The 19,809-nt window shown below is 44.3% G+C and overlaps 2 protein-coding genes across 16 annotated transcripts in view; one reads left to right on the top strand and one right to left on the bottom strand.

The window, feature by feature from the left end:
- LOC108077708 (collagen alpha chain CG42342) overlaps nt 1–18,936 on the top strand; it is a 73,066-nt gene extending 54,130 nt beyond the window's left edge. For 3 of the 15 annotated variants that reach the window (XM_017171149.3, XM_017171147.3, XM_017171159.3), the window contains 10 exons: nt 3,537–3,634; nt 12,709–13,071; nt 13,200–13,268; nt 13,347–13,442; nt 13,524–13,568; nt 13,627–13,689; nt 16,732–16,758; nt 16,830–16,883; nt 17,147–17,344; nt 17,748–18,936. In XM_017171149.3, the coding sequence (XP_017026638.1) occupies nt 3,537–3,634; nt 12,709–13,071; nt 13,200–13,268; nt 13,347–13,442; nt 13,524–13,568; nt 13,627–13,689; nt 16,732–16,758; nt 16,830–16,883; nt 17,147–17,344; nt 17,748–17,915 (1,181 nt within the window). In that variant the 3' untranslated portion in view covers nt 17,916–18,936. Of the gene's footprint in view, nt 1–3,536; nt 3,635–12,708; nt 13,072–13,199; nt 13,269–13,346; nt 13,443–13,523; nt 13,569–13,626; nt 13,690–13,861; nt 16,675–16,731; nt 16,759–16,829; nt 16,884–17,146; nt 17,345–17,747 lie in introns of those variants that run through there. The other 12 variants (XM_017171155.3, XM_017171154.3, XM_070286629.1 and 9 more) reach the window with 7 other exon arrangements.
- Nucleotides 18,937–18,939: 3 nt separating this feature from the next.
- LOC108077710 (putative peptidyl-tRNA hydrolase PTRHD1) lies at nt 18,940–19,547 on the bottom strand. The gene is made up of 2 exons (XM_017171160.2): nt 19,298–19,547; nt 18,940–19,239 (listed from the first exon to the last, which is right to left on the bottom strand). Exons 1-2 carry the CDS (start codon nt 19,481–19,483, stop codon nt 19,066–19,068), a joined length of 360 nt encoding a protein of 119 aa, XP_017026649.1. The 5' UTR covers nt 19,484–19,547; the 3' UTR covers nt 18,940–19,065.
- Between the last annotated feature and the right edge of the window lie 262 nt (nt 19,548–19,809).

The raw sequence follows: 19,809 nt of genomic DNA, 5'->3' as shown, positions 1-19,809 counted from the left end.
GGTCACCAATAAAAGTCGAGGGCGACAGTGGAAACTCCTTTGACCAATTGATGGATTGCGGATTAATGGCGTTGATGATCCGTGGTTGAGATTTTATTGGGGGAATAGAATTTTAATTCAATTTTCCTTTAAATAATTTCTTTTTTATGGCTTAGAATTACGCCCACTCGGAATTACGCTTGCCATAGCGTTGATTACCCATTCACCAAACTGCCAGTTTAATGGTGTTAATGATCTTCGGGAATTAAATTTTAATTTAATTTATTTCTTGAAGCTTGAATTGACGATTTTATGAGGGAAATAATGTTTATTTAATAGGTATTTCCAAGCAGATTCGAAATGGATAAAGGAGTTGAATTGCTTTGACAGTCACCAACTATTCCTCGTTTGGCCAACTGCTAAATTTACGATTTATTTTCATTCCCTTAAATGAAGTGCTCCTTGATTGAATACCCCTGGTGCATTTGACCGTTCGTTAGGCCGGCGAGCAGCGCCATCAATTAAGCGCTTTTCTGCGGTATGTGCAACCCGCATCATTACGAGGGCCCTCCTCTTGGACCCCTCCCTTGTTTCCCTCGTGACCTTCCGCCCCATCCCCACACCATCCTGCGCCTCTTGACTTATCAGTGCCTGGCATCACGGTTGCATCCCAACTGATTGTGCGATTGCGATGACGCTGCTCGTGTGGCTGCCCATTGTATCTGCACTTCTTTCGGCGCTGAAGATACACTTGAAAATTCTTTTGAAATGGAACTTAAGGTTTTAAGTTTCCCCAAGTCAAATCCTAATTTATTAATATAAAAATATGCAATATTTTTATCAATTTTATTATATTAATCCAATTGCGAACTGATGGGGTATACAAACTTTGGCTTCCCGAAGTTAGCTTTCATGCTTGCTTTATTCTCTGAGTGTACAAGATCTACAGCTGCGATATCTGTCGCCAGTTGCAGTTGCAACTAGAGTTGCTGATGCCGATGCATTCGATTACTTCCGCAGAGAGATGTTGGATGCTGTGACCATTCCCCCGCCGAATCTCTGATGCGTTGATGGACATGAAATTGCAATTTATTTTTTCCCCAAATTCAGCGACAAGAAGCAGCTCTGGGGACATCGTTTTGGGCTTGATTTGAATAAATGGAACGTCATTTGTATCCGGGATTCCCTGCGTCTGGTCTCGACGGCTTATCTTATCGGGCACGTAATTAGTTAAGCTGCCCAGGGCTTTCTTTATGTGTTCTGTTGTGTTGTGTGGGCTTGGCAGCCATGACCAATCGGTTGTCCGACGGAAAATGCCGGTCCACCAGAATGAGAGAGAGATTTGAAAATCTCAGCACAATCCCGGCTGGAGGACAGCAAAAACAAAGCCAGCACCAGCTGTAATATCAAAAAATTCAATTTATTTCATGATTTATTTGAATTTCATTTCATTTGGTTTTTGGTTGATTGCATTGCGTCTTCGGGCAGCTTCCGTTCTATGAAATTAAAACTTATCTTTTGCATTTCATCTGCCAACAGGGCGAGTGGCCATAGGCCAGCCAGCAAAATAAACAGTAAGCTGGCCGGCAATCCAATATCCTGGCTGCTGGACACTATAAATCCTCCATCCACTTTACGTTGCCTGGTGTCTGCTGTATATAGTTTTTATTCTGTATTGCAATTGTCGCCCTAAAATGCTTAACGGTAAATTATGCAACCATAAATAGAAAACCACAGACCAGACAGTGAACGAGTGCAAGTTAAAGGGGAGAGCGTGTCACGGAGTCTCAGTTTCTGCGTTCAATTTAACGATAGTTTTCATGGCCTCAGCAGTGCATATATACTTAACTCTTGACAGCTGAAATCTTGAACTTTTAGTGTCCAAGTTTCTTTTGAGACTTTTATGGCAAATCGTGAAACGTGCTTAACCTGTTGGAAATTCGCTCACCTCTAGCGGAAGCTCGCTGGATACTCCGGACAAATGCTTTATAAACAAATGGGAGCCGACATCACAGGATCTGTCCTGGCAGGCCGGCAAATTTATGCTCTCCGCAGGACGAGGTCGTCTACGTGAAACGCAATTTTACGAACTTAATAAATTTTCTATATCTTTTCGCAAAACGCACACCACACACACACAGGCCCTGGCCCGTTTTGACAAGCCGCACAATTGGATTTATCTATGATACCAGGCCCCTTCCCCAGGCCTAGAACCACTCTCCTCCTGGCCCTTGGAGTCCTTGTTGGCTCATTTAATGGCCATGGCAAACAAGCCAAAACAAAACCGAAAAAAAAACGCAATTTCTCATTATTCTAACTAAACAGGTTGGACGTCGGCCGCACAGTGGGCCAAAAGTCAATTTAACGCTGATGGATTTATGAGCCACTTCGACGTCCCGGCTTAGGGACAAAGCACGCAAATTGAGTGAAGAGCAAGCGTTTAGCGGGATTGAAAGCTGCCACGAAGCGGTGAATTCCCGGCCAATTTCGAGGCGGATGATGATGAGCACAAATTGGATTTGAGAGGGGAACGGAGCCGTAGCTTTATTTTCTAAGTACACACACTCAGATTCCGGATTCCGGATTTCACTTCCGCCCCAGTTCATCGGGCATCCTTGAAGGCATAAATAAAGTCAGCGCTTGCAGCTGCCAGCGAAAGTGCAGCTTATGCATATTAAATTGTTATTCCGCATCTGTTTGCATTCCAATTCCATTCCCTCGAGTCGTGAAAGGGGACTCTGCTCTAGGTACATATATAGTATAAATTCCGTAAGTGGGTCAAGTCGTTGCTGTCATTAGCATAGGAGGGACAGGAGGAGCTGTGTGACTAACCGCAGGGCCTTGAACTATTTACCATCGATTGCCAACCACTGTGAATCCATTGTGCTTTATTCTCCGGCAAATAAACAATTTGCATTCCCAACTAAGCCCCGGCCATCGTTAACCCATCAAGAGGCTGTCTGTCCCTTATCATCAACCAGTTGAACAAATTGCTGACCAAAACCAACAAATACAGCGGTGGAGGCGGGCTCGGGGGCTTCATTGAGCGCTCGTTGCTCTATAATTACAGAGGTCCACGCCCACTGTTTGGACAACACTTGCGGGCGTATCTGTATCTGTGCATCTGAATATCTGAATATCTGAACAGTTGAGTATCTGCACAGCGAGAACAATTAGCAAAGATATGGTAGAACTTGGAATTTATAATAAAGAAAGAAGGTTTTTAGTAAAATAAGGCCAAGTTGCAAGGTTTCTGAGAGTAGAAAATTACCTAATTTAGGTTTCAATAAGAAAGTTTATAAAGAGATAAAAGGTAAGCTCAAAAGGTTTTTTAAGATTGGAATATGAAATATATTAAAGTTAATTATATGATATTTGATATTGTTTAATTTCAATTACTTTAATATAAAAGCTTTCTTCTTTTTCTTGTTTAAAATAATAACCCATCGAATTTTTTCTCTCTGTCCATTGGAGTATCTGTATATCCGTGGCATTGTTTGCTCGCATTTTGAAATCTGTCACTAGAAGCGGCTCGCTGAAATTAACATTTTCCACAGGTCCGCCCGGAGAGCCTGGAGTGCGGGGCGAGGAGGGACCCATTGGACCCGCCGGACCGCCTGGCGAGAAAGGACCGCGCGGCAAACGCGGCAAGCGGGTGAGTTGAAAAGAGACCAGAAAAAAAATACCTGATTCCACTCGATTTTTAATTAGAAACTCGACAGCGTTGGCTGTAAATTGAGTTCGGAAACAAGAGTGTATTATCATGTAAATTACTTTTGTACAAATGCGTGGGCGCGTGTGCGTTAATTTTATGCTAATCTGTAAATATAGTACTACGCCCCGAGGGCCCCAGTGTATATACCTACAACACATGCATATATATTCCGTGTAAGGGACCCAAACTTATCCTTCCGCATGGGCTCACCTGCATGTTGGCAGTCTGTGTAACGAGCATGTTTACACGACTCCGGGAACGTGCTACTTAACTCATTACAGCAGGTATCCTGGGCCGTGGAGCGAGGCTGTGACAAGCAGCCAAGGAGATGTGCGCCAAAAGTGATCAGTGTTGTCAACAGAAATCCTAAAGAACAGGAAAACTAAACATGAAATAAGCCAAAGAAAATAGTACACTTTTCCCATAGGGATTAGGGTCTTTAAAGAGTCTAAAGTACAGTATTTTATGATTTCCGAAAAACAAAAGACAAATGAACATAACTGGCTCCGCCCCAGACACGAAACTATGCCAAAGCCCATTCAAGTTGTCAAAAATATTTTCGCGCTCTAATCTCGGGCTTAATTTATGGGAGTCTTGCTACATATCGGAGGCATCTATCTTGGTATATCTACGCGTTATGGGCCTGCTCCGGCGGAATGTCAACAGTGCGAAGATACTTAACATTTTTATTGGCACTCCGAGTGTCGGCAGCTGTTGCCGCCCTCTGACGTGTTGATGGATGCACGATATGGGTGGCAGTCCGCTGCCGGGGGTTGGAATTTTCATTTGGATTTCCCTTCTTTCTTTTTTTGCGCATATATGAATATGTAGCCGGGCCCCCAGCACGTGTTTGTGTGCGCCATGAAAAATGCATAAGCGCCGCCAGCGAAGCTGCCTGGATGAGCTCCGTTTCTTAGGATTCCGCTGGCCATATTGATATGCGTGTGTACATATATATTATGCTGCTCAACCAGCGCGCAAACATTTGCGCATTTTGCCCATTTCCACGTAGCCCAGGAAGGGCTGGGGATCTCAGGGGGAGGGAGAGAGTATAGGAAAAACATTCTGATTATTGTGCTGCAAAGTCAAAGTCATGGCAGCCGTGCTGCTGCTGCTGCTGCTCCTGCTGCTGCTGCTGCCTGTTGTTGTAATAACGCGTAATGCCAAAAGAAACAGGCAAGCCGACTTCCTTCAATACGCCCAGCAGCGAAACAACAAACAGAAAAACACAAAACCGAAACACTGGCAACGTGCAGCATTTCTTTTATGAGTTTGTCCATGGATTTCCTTTCCCACCCAGCGAGGGCAGTTACAATGATTGTAACCTATAACTGAAGCATTTTAACCTTTTACAAATTTAAGATAAACAACTAATTGAGAACATACTCAAGCTTCTTAGCCTTTATGGGCAACTAACAAAGTTCACATATTTCTTAAAAGAAATTCCAACAAATGTAGAAATATAAAATAAATATGAAAACAAAATGCCTGCACTACATTCAGTCTGCCACAAAATCCAGCTATTCAAAAAGGAATTTGTATATTAAAATCAATTAAATAACTTCACAAGTTTGTTCACTAAAAAGTCCAATAGCAAGAAATGCATTCAGGCTTAACCTGAAATTCAAGGAAAATAAATATTTTTGCAGGAAGGAGGAAGTTTATAGACATTCCACAGAACTTTTCGATCTTTCCGCCAGACGGTGGCCTTTCTTTTTAGGCTGCCGATTATTCCAACTGAAATTTCCCTGCAGAAAAAAGCCACTGCAGCAACGTGATGTCAAAACAAATGAAAGTCATAAGAAACGGCAGACTCTGGCGGCGGCTGCGGCTCCTTGCTTTTGGCCCCCGTGGGCCTTCTGCTTTGCAAACAAACAAAACTTTGGCCAACAAACAAAACAGCGGCGGCGGCGGCAGCAGCAGCATCAGAAATATCTATATTCGCACCCATATTCACGGTACCGCGGGCCATGCAAGGCATAACAAATTATTTGCAACAATTGCCGTCATCTTTGGTGGAAACGTGACGCCTGCGAGGCAGCAAGTTGATTTTCTCTTCGATTTGTCCCGAACTCTTGGAGCTCTCGAACGCGGAACCCCCAGTGCGATGTCGTAGGGTAATAACGATAATGAGGCGGGGATTGGTGGGAAAAAAAAGGAAAGAACGCTGCATCTCGAAATTAGCTCAGTGGGGAAGTTGCCATAATTAGTTCGGCAAATCGTAAAAAGCGCCGAATTGCCGGCTAGAGCTATTTTCGAAAACATTTATCCGTTTCTCGCCAACAGCATCTGTTTCTGGCTAAGACCATTCCCCGTTTTTCCTCCTTTTTTTTGGGGTTATTGCCTAGCCGTCGGCGTCATAAAAAAAGGCATAACGCAATTGCTGGCATTATAAATTTGACATGTTATTTTCGTCGCCTCGTCAGAATAAAATACTCATATGGATTGCCACATTCCAGGGGCGGCAGAATAGGTTGATGACGGGCTGGCATATGAAATGAATTTGAATTTTGGGCGTAGTGAGTTGAAAGGAGTCGATGGTACTTTGCCCTACATTCCGTCGCGCCAGATGTAATCTCTGGAAGCACTAAGCCCAGTGACAAAAATCAAACTAAGTCAGCTGTCAAAAAAATTATAAAACGAACTTGGTTCATTTATCTGGATTTCTGAAGGGCTTTAAATCTGTTTAAGAAGAAATGTGCTTTTACATGAAATATTTAAAAGATTTGCTGGCAGTTTCTATTAAGATTTACTCTCTATGAAGCGGTCTTACCAAGATTCTTAAGTTTCCTTAACCTTAAACTATCTTCGTCAAAGCAATACAATAGATACTTTCAAAGGTATTTCTCAAGACAACATTTTACCAAATTTCTTACCTAAAAAGTACAAGTACTTCCCGGCTGCAGGGTATTAACATGATTTTTGCCCGCATGACGGCCGCGGCAAACATGAAATTTACGACCGGGCATCATATTAAAAATTTAAATTAATTTCCAACTGGGTGTGACGAGTGGAATTTTCTATTTATCCACCGCTGCGAGTTGGAAATTTGCACTTTCCGCATCTATATTTCGGTTTAATAAAGTTGAAACGCAAAGTCGTTGGGGGGGCGACGGTGACGGTGACGGCGATGTACAAGGGACGCTGCAATCTCGGCCCAAAGAAACTGTTTGTGAAGCGTTTATGTCAAATTTATGCTAATGTATTTTACAATCGTTGCTCAGTCGGGGCCCATGTCAAGTTTGTTGTCTTTCGAGCCCTTCACATCAGCATAAATTTCCCAGAGCCCCGCTCGGATGCGCTTGCCTTATCACGGAAAAGTTTTCCCGCACCGCCTGCGTCTAAGTAAATGGAGTCATAAAAATTGCGAAAGTCGCAAAAAACTTGTCAATTCGCTACACGTCACACGGTCTCGCCCTCGAAGGAAATGCGATCCCAGGAACTCCTCAACTGCGATGGGACGACCGAGAGCTTGACGCAAATCAAAGACTTAAGGTTGCTTACACGGAAATCCAAATGCGGCAGGACCCTCCCTGTGTGTGTATCTGAGTGTGTGTGTGTTTTCTCGAATGTATCTCATGTCTGCCACTCAAAGGGTTCATCGTTTTGGCCAATTCGCTGGCGGGGTGACGGGTGTTGCCTAAACGACGCAATAAGCTTAGCACTTCCACCACCACGGAGCACGGAGAACGAAGCACGGAGTCCTGGCTTCAGGATCCTGGATTTTCATTGCTTCAGCTTGAGTGGAGACGACTTGGCGTCTTTGTTTGATAAGCGCCACGAAATGGCCAACAATGTTACATCATTGTTCATTGAAAAGTGCGCAGCATGCAAATTTGCCCCTCCGGCAACAACAACGAAGAGGACGCTTTTTTTTTGTGCGCAATTTTCCAATTTTCCTCGACTGCGGCAATTATTTGCGGTCATCGCCCATATATCTTATATTGAATGTGCGGGCAAAAAATCGGTCAAGCATTGAAAACACGCCGCAGGACACACACATGCGTGTGTACTAGGGGTTGGATTGGAGTTGGGCGAAGGGAGTGCGTAATGTCCTGGCCCCAAGGGTGTGCGTAACTTTTATTTTATGGCCGCCGATGATGAGAGCGCTGTGGGAGTCACAAAAACGATTGAATAAAGAAATCCAGGCTCCGGGACACCCACGCCAACTTGGCGACAATGCCGTGACCCCAACCATCCCGCAAGCCCCACCCTTTTTGAGCCAAACCCCCCCATCCAGTTAGCCAGTCTCATAGAAATTTATAGGCACGCGTGTTACATTGACGTGGGTCTGAGGTTGCCAACAACCCAGGGAAGCTCTGGCTGGGGGAAGGGAGAATGTTTTCCGGGGGAGCTTGAACCTCGGTGAAATGGGAAACGGAAAATGGAGAATCCGGATCCGGAAGGGGGGGGTTGTGCATGCAAAAGTAGCAAAATTATACGAAACGAACGCGCTTTGCCAACCTAAAAACCAACAACCAACCGCACAAATGCCAACTGCTGCCATCTTGGCATTGATGCGAAACCTGGCTCCTTGAGGAAGCCAAAACGACGAAATCTTTAACAACGATTTCCCTAAATACTTCCGAATTTCATACATATTACAATATCACGGCAGACGGAGTAGCAACCGCAGCTACATTGTTGAGGGCGAAACGAAATCACGCGAAATTTTTACAACGCAACTTGACTTGTTTCCTTCTCCTTAGCAAGGACAGTGGTTTTAAAACCATAAATTGTGCACATTCTAAGGTTAAAGTAACTCTTGGGTATTTCCATTTCAATTTAGAAGTTGCCATCTCTGTGGGAAGAGAGTTCTAAGGTTAAAATTACTCTTTCGTATTCCTAAATTAAATTCTGAAAATTCCATTTTTATGAAAAGAGAGTTAGAAGTTCTGAAATTTCAAATTTTAATCATATTTATACTGCATCTGATATGGTTTTCGTACAACTTCCTCTCCTTCCTGGTGGCACATGCAAGTTGCGTAACGAAAACATTCTCAGATTGTTTATAGTCCCGCCCTTTTTATGACCGGAATGGCCCATTGTACTCTGTATCAATGCGAGGCGGAACATATTACGAATTTAATGCGCTCGCGTACTTGCAAAGAATGTTTCGTAAACTTTTGCGGCGAACGCGCCGCGCATTACACGCCATGAAGTGCCGGGATTTCGGCTGAGTGTATGTGTGTGTGAGAGAGAAAGCCGGAAATGGGCTGCAAAACTTTCACCTCAGGCGGAATCCGAATCGAAGGCGGGCGGGGGTGGGTGCGCTTTTTTCCGCCTTTCCGCGGAGCTGTTGTTATGACCCGAGAAAAATATGGAATTTCAAAAGAGGAAAATGTGCCGGGGAAAATGAAAAATTGTGAAAAATATGCGCGCACGCAGGGAGCACGGCGGCAGATGCTGTACTTGAAGTGGCCTCCACCTCCAGGACGACCTCCTCCTCTCCTAGGTCATTCTCGAGGACCAGGACCAGCTCCCCTCGCCAGCGACATTCGCCAAAGGTCGCGTCGAGATCAAAATGATTTTCAATTTAACGCGTTTACGTGCGGCCATTTGTCTGTTTTCCCTCTCCCCACCAGGTTTTCCTCGGTTTTCCCGACCCTGCCTGCGAGGCAGCTTTAAATGGCAACTACGCCGGACGCATACCGAGCGGAATCCCGGAAAAACAGAAGGACGAATGCAATTAATTTACAATTACATTGCCCAGGACGAACTAAAATCGCAAAAAAGGTGCTCCAAAAAGTATGCAACCCAGTCGAAAAACTCATTTGCTTCGTCATTTGTGCGTTAAATTGAAAAGCGTTTGCCCAAATATTTTCAATATTTACGCATAATTTAAGAGAGAGTCCCTACAAACACAGCGACACCCGCATTCGCATTCACACACCGCCTTGGGGCTGGTGTGTCGTGTGGGACTGTGTTTGGATACTTTGAAAATTAAATTCAACCCGAGGCGCTCGCTCGCACAAATATTGATACATTCTAATGGATTTCCTTGCACACACACACTTACACACACTGGCACACACTTGGGCCTCCGCAATCTGATTGGGATTTGGGCTGCCGAAAAGGCAGAGTTTTTCTCTTTTTTTTTATCGTAGTTAGGCAGCTGCGCCAACAATCGTCCTTGCGAGCCCAACAAACATTTGCCCAATTCACTTGCTCGCCGTCTGCATCTGTAGCTGTATCTTTGTATCTTTTATTTATGTTATTTATCGCATCCTCCCGGCAGTGGCCTTTAAAAGCCTTTAAACCTGCCCGCTTGCGTAGGCTTCCTCCCAGTTCCTTGGAAGGGGACTCGTGTTTATCATTGGGGAGGAAATGTGGACACGTAAGCCCTCAAAGTGTCCCTTAATTACGGCAGAAGGCAAACGTTAAGCGCTTTGGCTTTAATTCAAATCGCTTTAATTGCTCTACAAATGGCCAGACCAGAAGGGAAGCAAAAGCTGAAGCTGGAGCTGAAGCCATAGCTGTATTCCCATTCCGCATTACGAACAATGTGCAAAAGTTGCTAACAAAGCGCCAACTGACGCAGGAACTGGCATCCTCTGGCACACAGGACACAAGCACACCTGCTCAGGAGCGGCATGCAGATGAGCTGTAAGTGTTGCCAACTCTTGTCTGTCTGTCTATTAAAAATAGCCAAAAATAAATGTAAAGTTCATGTGATGGAAGTTAAAAAAAACTAATATTACTTAATAAATATTTTTTCTGATTAAACAGCCTCTAAAATAGCTGAAGATATCTTCTGAAAATAGCCAAATCTGGCTGCAAAACTACTAGCCTGCACCGATGAGCTGACTCTCTCGGGCGCAAAGAAAATGCCAAGAGGGAAAAAGTTGAAATTGGGAAGTGCATTTGCGGTGAGGCAAGGACTTATGTAGGCTCCTCCTTCTCCTGCTCCCCCTACGTTGTCTCTGCCGCCTTGTCTGTCCAAAGGACCTACAACAACAGCAACTTATGCATATGCCAAGCCACATCCTGTCCGTATCCGTGCGAGTGCGAGTGTGCGTTAAGCGCTTACATTGTTATGCCTTCTCGCTGATGCCGTTGTGCTTATTGTTGCTGCTGTTCTGGCCGGGTTTTAATAACTGTAAGTACGCCACTTCCTGTGACACAAGGATATGTAATTGTTGCACATGCCTGGGCATGCCGCAAGGAAATTACACTTGCAGGCGCAGAGACACACAGCTACAGACAGGATCAATTGCATAATGCCCTGGAAAGGATGCCCATACGGGTGTAATCGCAATCAAAGGGATAAGCGGATACGTTCAATCAGATTGAACCATGTGGCCTTACTGCTGCTCGGAGAGCTCTTTCATTTAATTCCAAGCAGAAAGTCGAGGAGCTTTAATGCCGAGCCGAGGCTCATCTTATTCCCAACTCGATTTGCCGGAATGCTATTGAATATTCCACTCAAAGTCGAGTGTCTCTATTCGCCTGGGCCACATGTGTAAATGGTTTTGCCCCATTATATCCTTTATTCGAGTTTTTGCCGAGGCGCGCTCCTCCTTAGCATATTCGCCGCACTCGTTGTTTTTGCTGAAGTTGCCTTTTATGACGCTCAGCATTTTGCCTAATAGAGGTTTTTGTTTGGCTGCATTGCGGTCTGAATGCAAAGCCCACGCCCCCGACATCGCTAAACTTTTGGTAATTTGCCAACGTATACAGTGCACTGCCAGAAAACGTGTTTTTTTCTATTATTCAATTTGAATTTTAATTACCGTGAACACATGGGCATTCTAATTAACTTTATAATATTCAAAAGAAGTAAACAAAAAAGGGGAATCTAATTACAGATAAATACATTATTTATAGAATTCATACACAAATATTTATATACATAAAGCAAGACTTTAAAAGCCACATCCTTGAGCAGTGTGTGCCCATTTAAGCCCTGTTCAAAACTTTAGACTTTATTCGTTTTTGGGTTCTTCGATGTGAGTGCCTTGGAAATTTGCCTCGCAGCGCACACATTAACCAACCGAAAAAAAACTGCTGAAAAAAAACAATTAATTGTCTTTCGCTATGCACTCGCTCACTTACGCACACACACGTACCAAAGCACACAATGGCAGGACGAAAGAGCACCCACACACTCTCGCACAAAGGAGAAGCACTCACACAGGCACTCGAAGCACGTAGAGAAGTCGCTGCCGCTGACTTGACTTTATTTTCGACTCTCGCACTCACTTGCTCTCTTGGTCCCGCACTCTCAGTGCTGCCAAAGTCCTTTTTCAAAAAAAAAATCAAAACGAAAAAAAGAGGAAAAGGATTTCATAACCAAATAGAGAAAATAAGTTGAATGCTTACCAATTGTTTTTAATGCAGTGCTAAAAAATTCTTCAAATCAAACAAATTCAAAACATCTCTTAATTAAACAATAAATCTAAGCAAAGGGTTAGTTGAAATTGATAAATAAATTTACAGATTTAATTTACTATAAATTGGTCAAAGGAAAAATATTTAGTAAAGGACATAATCCCGAATGGAATGCACAGAAGTTCCTTAGGAAAAAAGTCAATATGCTCAGCACTGGCTGCAGAGTTCCACGGGTCTACGGATTCGGTTTTAAAGATTTTCTATGCAGGCATTGTCTCAACGGGGGAGGTGTGGCTGGTTTTGGGGGAATGGGGATGCCGCGTGGGTGGTGGCACGGATGCTCCAACTTGCACTTAACACAATTTCGTGGCGCACAAAAGACTTTCGCTGCGGCACACGGCTCAAGCCCAGCACAACCACCGGGACTCACCGCACCACCTCCAAGCCCCTCCCGTCCAACCCCCATTCAGTCCACTTTCCTCCGGAGTACAACCCCCGTGGAACCCCTCTCTCCTGCGGGTGAAGAACTTTTTCCATAGCCTCCTTTGTTTTGCCCCATCAAAGCGTGTGGAACAAGCGCGTGCAACGCCTCGGGCGGTGCCACGTGGCATAAATTAATCTTCCCACTAAATTTGGCATCTTCTCTCTCCTTCAACCCTTGCAACCGCGTGTAACTCGCACAGATATTCGGACCTGGTGGCACCAAATTAGACGAGGACTACGACGATCCGCCGGTAACCCTACTGCGAGGCCCACCGGGACCGCCTGGCACGGCCGGCAAGGATGGACGCGATGGACGAGATGGCAGCAAGGGAGAGCCTGGAGAGCCAGGCGAGCCGGGATCTCTGGGTCCGCGAGGATTGGACGGACTGCCGGGTGAACCGGGCATCGAGGGACCGCCAGGATTGCCGGGATATCAGGGTCCGCCCGGTGAGAAGGGCGATCGCGGAGATATTGGTCCGCCGGGACTGATGGGACCGCCGGGTCTGCCCGGACCACCAGGATATCCGGGAGTCAAAGGCGACAAGGGAGATCGCGGTGATTCGGTGAGTACAAAAAACGACTTTTCGTTTATTTTTAAGCCGAACCAAACAATAATCAGTTGACGTAATATATTGACTGTTCATTTAATCCTATCTGGAGCACCCATAACCCCCATAATTATCCCTTTCAGTACCGCAAGATGCGCCGTCGCCAGGACGACGGAATGTCCGATGCCCCGCACATGCCCACCATCGAATACGTAAGTCAAGCCACCACCTTTGGCCCACCAGAAGCCACCCCATAAGATTAATCCTAACTGATGTGATTTCCCCCGCAGCTATATGGACCGCCAGGACCTCCGGGACCCATGGGTCCGCCAGGACACACCGGCAGCCAGGGAGACCGCGGTCTGGACGGACGCAAGGGGGATCCGGTAAGAACCCAAGTCCAAGCGGGCACTGATTTCCCCGTATAAGTTTCTCAAACTCTGTGTATCTCTATCTATGTGTTGCAGGGCGAGAAGGGCCACAAGGGAGATCAGGGACCCATGGGCCTGCCGGTAAGTGGCTGAATCGCCGTCAAGATTAGCCCGTAATTATAATGGAATATAATTGCAGGGTCCAATGGGCATGCGAGGCGAATCGGGACCCTCGGGACCCGCGGGAAAAGCTGGCATACCGGTAAATTTCAATTGAACGCAGGATACCTTCATGTTTGGCTTTTAATTTGCTACCCGCTCCTCACCTCCAGTCGGAATTAATCCCCTTCGTTTTTGTGTGGATCTCGTTACTAAACCTCTGACTAACCTAATTGTGTGTTCTCATCTCTCTCTCTCTCTTTTACTTGCAACAGGTGTGGGGCGACTACTAATACTAGTTAAATGGCAGTCTCTATTAAATAATAACCAGTCTAAAATGCGACTTGAAAGCTAAAAGAAAACATTCCTAGGCTCACGCACACACTCACACCGAAACACTCACAAATGCAAAGTCTTAAAAAAACACCCAAAAACACAGACACACAAACAGACATTTGAGGAAAGGAAAACAAATTTAATCAAAGCAAAACAAATGTTCAAAGTTACGAAGCCGCGCAACGCTTGTCAAATGTGCTCAGTTATCGTCTAAATATATATATATTATGTATATGTATATCAAATTGTACAAACACGCACCCATGTACAGAAAATCAAATACGAAATAGCAGCATGTCAGTGCCGAGTAAGCAAATCAATTAATTGCACACGGCAGAGAACAGAAATCAGAAATCAGAAATCCGAAACCATAAAACATAAACCTAAAACCGAAACCGAAACACCCTCCACCCGCATGAAGAAAAAAATTAATATTCATATCATTTAAAATGCCCCAAGAGTCAAATAAGTATTTATGTATACAAACAAGTAGCGCAAACAAACATATGTCTACAGAGCGTATTTACAAACGTCAATCAATCGAATCAACTAACACACTTTGAGCCATTCCCCCACACAGCCCACACACCCCCTACACCCCCACTCACACACTCTGACTAGTAAGCCAGCTAACAAATATGCAATGCAAATAATTTAATTGCATTTCATTCGCCGCTGCTCTGTGCGAAGCAGTCGCAGCAGCAGCAGGAGCAGGAGAAAATGCATAAATCATACGCACCGTGGTACGTGGCAGCACTGGGTCTTCTAGGGTTTCCACGAGTGCGAAACAGCACTAATTGATAGATTATGTCGAAGCCGAGTTGCTATCATTGACAATTTGCGGTGATTGGCTTAATTATCCACATAATCAGATGATCCTTGACTTTCTGCTTCCGCTCCAGCTGCAGCTTCCGCTCCTTCTCCTGCTCCTGCCGCTTGCTTGCATTGTCTTAGGTGCCGTCCATGGGCTTTGTCTGAATATTCGAATAGTACTCGTTCATGCAAAGCATAATTGCCAAAGCTTCAATGTGAAACACAAGAGCCAGTAGAAGAGACACAGTAAAGTTGTACTTAAGCCAGGAATTGTTCCAATTAATGGATAATTTCAAGACGAAATTGTAAGATATTTTGATTCGGATCTCTCTCAATGTTCGCATAGATATTGTTTAATTATTTCTGCCGTACTAAGCGGATTTATACATACAACAAATGGCAATTGAAATGCATCTCACTCGCGTATATCCACAACAAAGAGCTCTCCCATCCAATTGTGCATATTTTACAGTGTTAAAAACTTAAATAAACCCTGAGAAAGAGCAGAAGTTAGTTAGGCTAAAGTTACACTATACAGAAGACAGAGTCGGCTTACTCTCTCCCTCCCGAAATGCGAAAAATATCAATAATAAATACATAATCTTACCACGAGTATGTATCCTATTGGTTTCATGGACATCTCAAACAAAGTAACGCAAATATTTCTATTTATACAAGAAATAATAAAGAATCGAAGGCGTAAATTAACATTTTTCAATGCGAGTGCTCGAACTAGGCAGGGGACAAAAATCAAACATAATCAATGCAAATGAAATAATGCCATGGAAATATGATAATAAAAGTATATAGAACTGCCCAGTCGACAGCGCATTTCCAAATCCGCAGCCCATAAAAATTCAATGGGAATTATTGAATATGCAAATGGGGAAATGAAAACGAAAATGGAATGGAATGGAAAATTTTTGCAGCTTTAATGTTTGCATGAACAGCCAACAGCAAACGGCATCGAAAATCACAAAGAATATGTCAATTTGTTTTCAATTAGATGTGTCTCGTTGTTGTAATAATCCCCAAATGGAAAACAGAATACACAAACAATTTGCATGTCAATTTTCATTTAATCCACTAAATGTCAAGCAACCCAACGTGTACATACGCTGCGATAAAGAATGGAATTTAATCATATAATTAACTATTAATTTTTCTAGCTGTTTCACCTCTCTCTTACCATCTTGCTCTCTAAATATATAAATATACTTACTCTGTACGCTCTAGATTCCTTCACTCACTAACTACGAACTCAACTCTCTCTCGATCCATAGGCTAGAATAATGAATTGTGTTTTCGCGATTGAAACTTAAACTTAAACATTAACATTAACCCCTAATTACCTAACTATAATTGAAGAGCAAGCGAAAAGGTAAAACCCCTAATAAGCCGCTAACCGTAATTGTAAGTGTACATTTGTTAATTACCCCATAAACAAGAAGAGTTTGCAAACGAAATAAAAATAATAAAACATAAAGCAAATCTATATATATATATATATATATACAAGGATATATATTTACGTGTATTTATGTCTATATACTAAATGTCGATGTGCGAGTGCATTATGCCATCACGAACCCCAATACCATATTTTTATCTGTGCTGCTGCGTGCATTCCAAATGTATAATTCCATATGATTCGATTGATAAAGTAATAACGTAATAACGTAATAGCGCAATGCGAATCCCGACAATTGTTTGCCTTGGCCCCTCCCGAGCATGTGCGAATCGCGGTTAAGCGGCGAGCAAGGCAGGCAAACAAGGCAAGGCCACAGAATGACAGATTGTAAAATGATTGCTAAACGAAACTAACATAATTTTCGTATTAATTATGCATTTTCAATAAAGTGATGGTTTTTTACTAAACAACAAAATTTAAACACTCATTTGCGAGGCAGGGTGTTCCCACTTTATGCCGCTCTGCTAACCACACGCTTTCCCCATTTTCTCTCCACTCTTTTTTCGCTTTCTCCACTCGCCGCAGGGACCACCGGGCTTGGATGGCATGAAGGTACTTCCCCGAAAATCCATCGACTGCGAAAACACTGTGGCTGTAACCGATATCTCTTTCTATATTCGCAGGGCGCTCAGGGCGAGACCGGACACAAGGGAGAGCGCGGGGACCCGGGTCTGCCGGTAAGCATTTCAAGGACACCTCGGGACATTTCCGTAGAAGAGAGCTCCTCTTCAGCTCCATGTGGTTGCTAATTTTAAATAATCTGTGTATTTTCTCTATTGTTTTTACCTCTCTCCTCTTTCTTTCTCTCTGTTTGCATGCGAATCTCCTTTATGTTGGCGTCGTTCACTACCCAATGCACCTGTCTGAAACGTTCTTAAACACACCTCTTAAATCCCCTGAAACACCCCCGTCAAAAACCCCGAAACATACACTTGCACAGGGCACCGATGGCATTCCCGGGCAGGAGGGTCCGCGCGGGGAGCAGGGCTCCAGAGGGGACGCCGGTCCGCCCGGCAAGCGGGGACGCAAAGGAGATCGCGGCGACAAGGGCGAGCAGGGTGTGCCCGGCCTGGACGCACCCTGTCCCCTCGGTGCCGACGGGCTGCCGCTGCCCGGCTGTGGATGGCGGCCGCCAAAGGTTAGCATGCGTTATACGTCGTACTACCATAAAAAAAAGAGCTATCCGACAGAACCTATCCCGTCCTGCAGAGAGAGAAATATAGGAAATAAGGCCACATCTTAATAAAATAGTTAACATCTTAAGGATCGTATAAGAATTATTGATAAAGTTTATAAGTCGTAACTTACCTCCTATTTTCTCTCTGTGCCCAACCCCCAATTGGCTGACGGAAAGTTGATCATTGGTATTTTGCATGAGCCACTCCTGGCATCCCCGTAATCTACAAAGTAGTGGTAGTATCTTCTTCTTGTTGTTGTCCAACTTGGCTAACTAACTTTTGCTTTCGCACACACAACTACACTAACACACTACAAAACCGGCAAAACGCACACACTCTCGCTATCGCGAACACCTAACACAGGAGCCAATCATCTCGACACCCGTGCACAAGGACTATTTGCCCGATGTAACGCAGCCGGAGAGCAACGCCAGCGATTATGAGCAGGAGGAGGAGGAGGAGGACGAGCAGGCGGAGGATAATGAAAACGAATATGATGAATATCCGGATCATTTGCATAACAATGAGTGAAAAGGAGGCAGGCAGCCAGCAAATGCCGGCAAACGGCAAATGGCAAATGGCAAACAAAACACACACACCAAAGCAAACAGACCCGTTCCAGGACACTCACACAGACACTCTTACACTTTAACCCCACGCACCCACCCACACAGGCCGAGGCCCTGGCACAGGCACACCGACAAGGGCGACTAGTTAAGCATTTCCGATTTCCGCTGCGAGTCCTGGATCTGTTTCGCTCTGTTGACATTTGCAATTAGCGTTAACAAATGCCAAGTGGCTGCCGCTGCTGCTGCTGCTGCTCCTAACGGTTCACCAAAGTAGATGCTATTAGCATACTCCATTTCTATCTTTATCCCTGTCCCTAACGCTTCCCACTCACCCACTCACTTGCTCACAGAATTATCCTTTACACAGTCGCGCACACACACTGCTATGCTCATGCCGGCTTAGCTTTTTGGTGATGGGTCCTCCCGACTGCCTCTCTCCCTTTTGACTTTTCTCATCCAACAACTGCGGCCTTTCCCGGCTGAACTTCTGTCTCGCCCCTCGCAGGAAACCTGGCAGGCCTGGCTCAAGGACGAGCTCAACGCACTGCAGCATCCGCGGCCAAAAAACTAATTAGCGCCCCCTCAACGGCTGCGAAGAAGGCGTGGTCCCGCTCTATCCCGACGAACCTAAGCGCTTTGGTCTTAATTTTAGTAACTTGTTATTGTTAAACTTAGGCATCGACATAGCCCTACTCAGAGCCCCACGCATTGCATAGAGACACAATCATAAACACTGTATAATCCACCAACTACTGTATCTGTATCTGTATCTGCATCTGTGCCAAATTGCTCCGGGTTGCCACCAGGATCCCCGACGTCGCAACCTCTAATTTTAGTTTTAATTTACCTATTAATATATAAATTGTATCTACTACAGCTATTTCTACAGCAGTTTCGAATACCATAAGCTAAAGAAGGAACCCAACTATTTTTTACAAGAGAAAAACTATTTAAAAAACAAAAACTTAAGAATAAAAGTGGACAAAAAAAAGTAACTAACAGAGTTTTAATGGAAGGACAAAGCAAGTAGTAGAGATACAATCTTAATGAAGGACGACTATAAGAAGAGCCTTAGAACCCTGAGAATTACTGTTGAATGATTGATATTTTCATTACTCTTTCAGCAGCTTGAAATGCTTAACATATTTGTGGACATTATCCTTGACGTAGGGCTTCAGGGCGATGCAGGTGGGAATATTCTCGGGCTGTTCAATCCACAACTTGTGCTTAATATCGTGCTCCTTCAACTTCTCGCTGAGCTTCACCAGAGCCGCCTCATCTTTGGCCTGGAAATGAAATTAAGTTAAACATCTGTATTGGTAAATGGATTTAATAAATACTCACCTCCAGGACCACTTTGTGCATATTGTCCAGATCCTGTAAATAGGAAACCGTGTCCGTATCTTCCGAATTCAAATGCATTACGGCGGCGGTGGCGTGGCAACATTGTGCGATAACCGCACCCATGGGCCAATTGAGCGCAGAACGTAAATCACTGCGCACAACAATATATTGCACGATATTGCTCATAATTATAAAGTATTTAGCAATTAAGTTTTGTTTATTATTAAAAATTGTTGAGTGTGACCGTACGATTTTCCACAAAAAACACCGAATCTAGCTATATAGCTAGGCATGTTAGCTATATAGTGCTGCCATATCGACGAAAAAGGATGATGATAACGATAAGAAGCTGGATGCTACGAAAATGTTCCTTTTGCGGTAGTCTGGCAACTCTATAATACCAACGGTTTTACACCCTTACAGGGTATTATAATTTTATTCAGAAGCTTCAAAAAGAGTGAAGAAGCCATTTCCGACCCCATAAAGCATATATATTCTTGATCAGCATTAAC

The sequence above is a fragment of the Drosophila kikkawai genome, chromosome 3R (genome assembly GCF_030179895.1).
Source record: "Drosophila kikkawai strain 14028-0561.14 chromosome 3R, DkikHiC1v2, whole genome shotgun sequence".
Taxonomy (NCBI): domain Eukaryota; kingdom Metazoa; phylum Arthropoda; class Insecta; order Diptera; family Drosophilidae; genus Drosophila; species Drosophila kikkawai.
The sequence above is the reverse complement of the archived record's forward strand: the minus strand, read 5'-3'. Positions and strand labels throughout refer to the sequence as shown.

Excerpts from the sequence above, each read along its gene's own strand:
- LOC108077710 (XM_017171160.2), bottom strand. The coding sequence starts at position 19,483 with ATGAGCAATATCGTGCAATATATTGTTGTGCGCAGTGATTTACGTTCT. Across the intron at positions 19,240-19,297 it reads TGCACAAAGTGGTCCTGGAG|GCCAAAGATGAGGCGGCTCT; the intron begins GTGAGTATTTAT and ends TTTCATTTCCAG.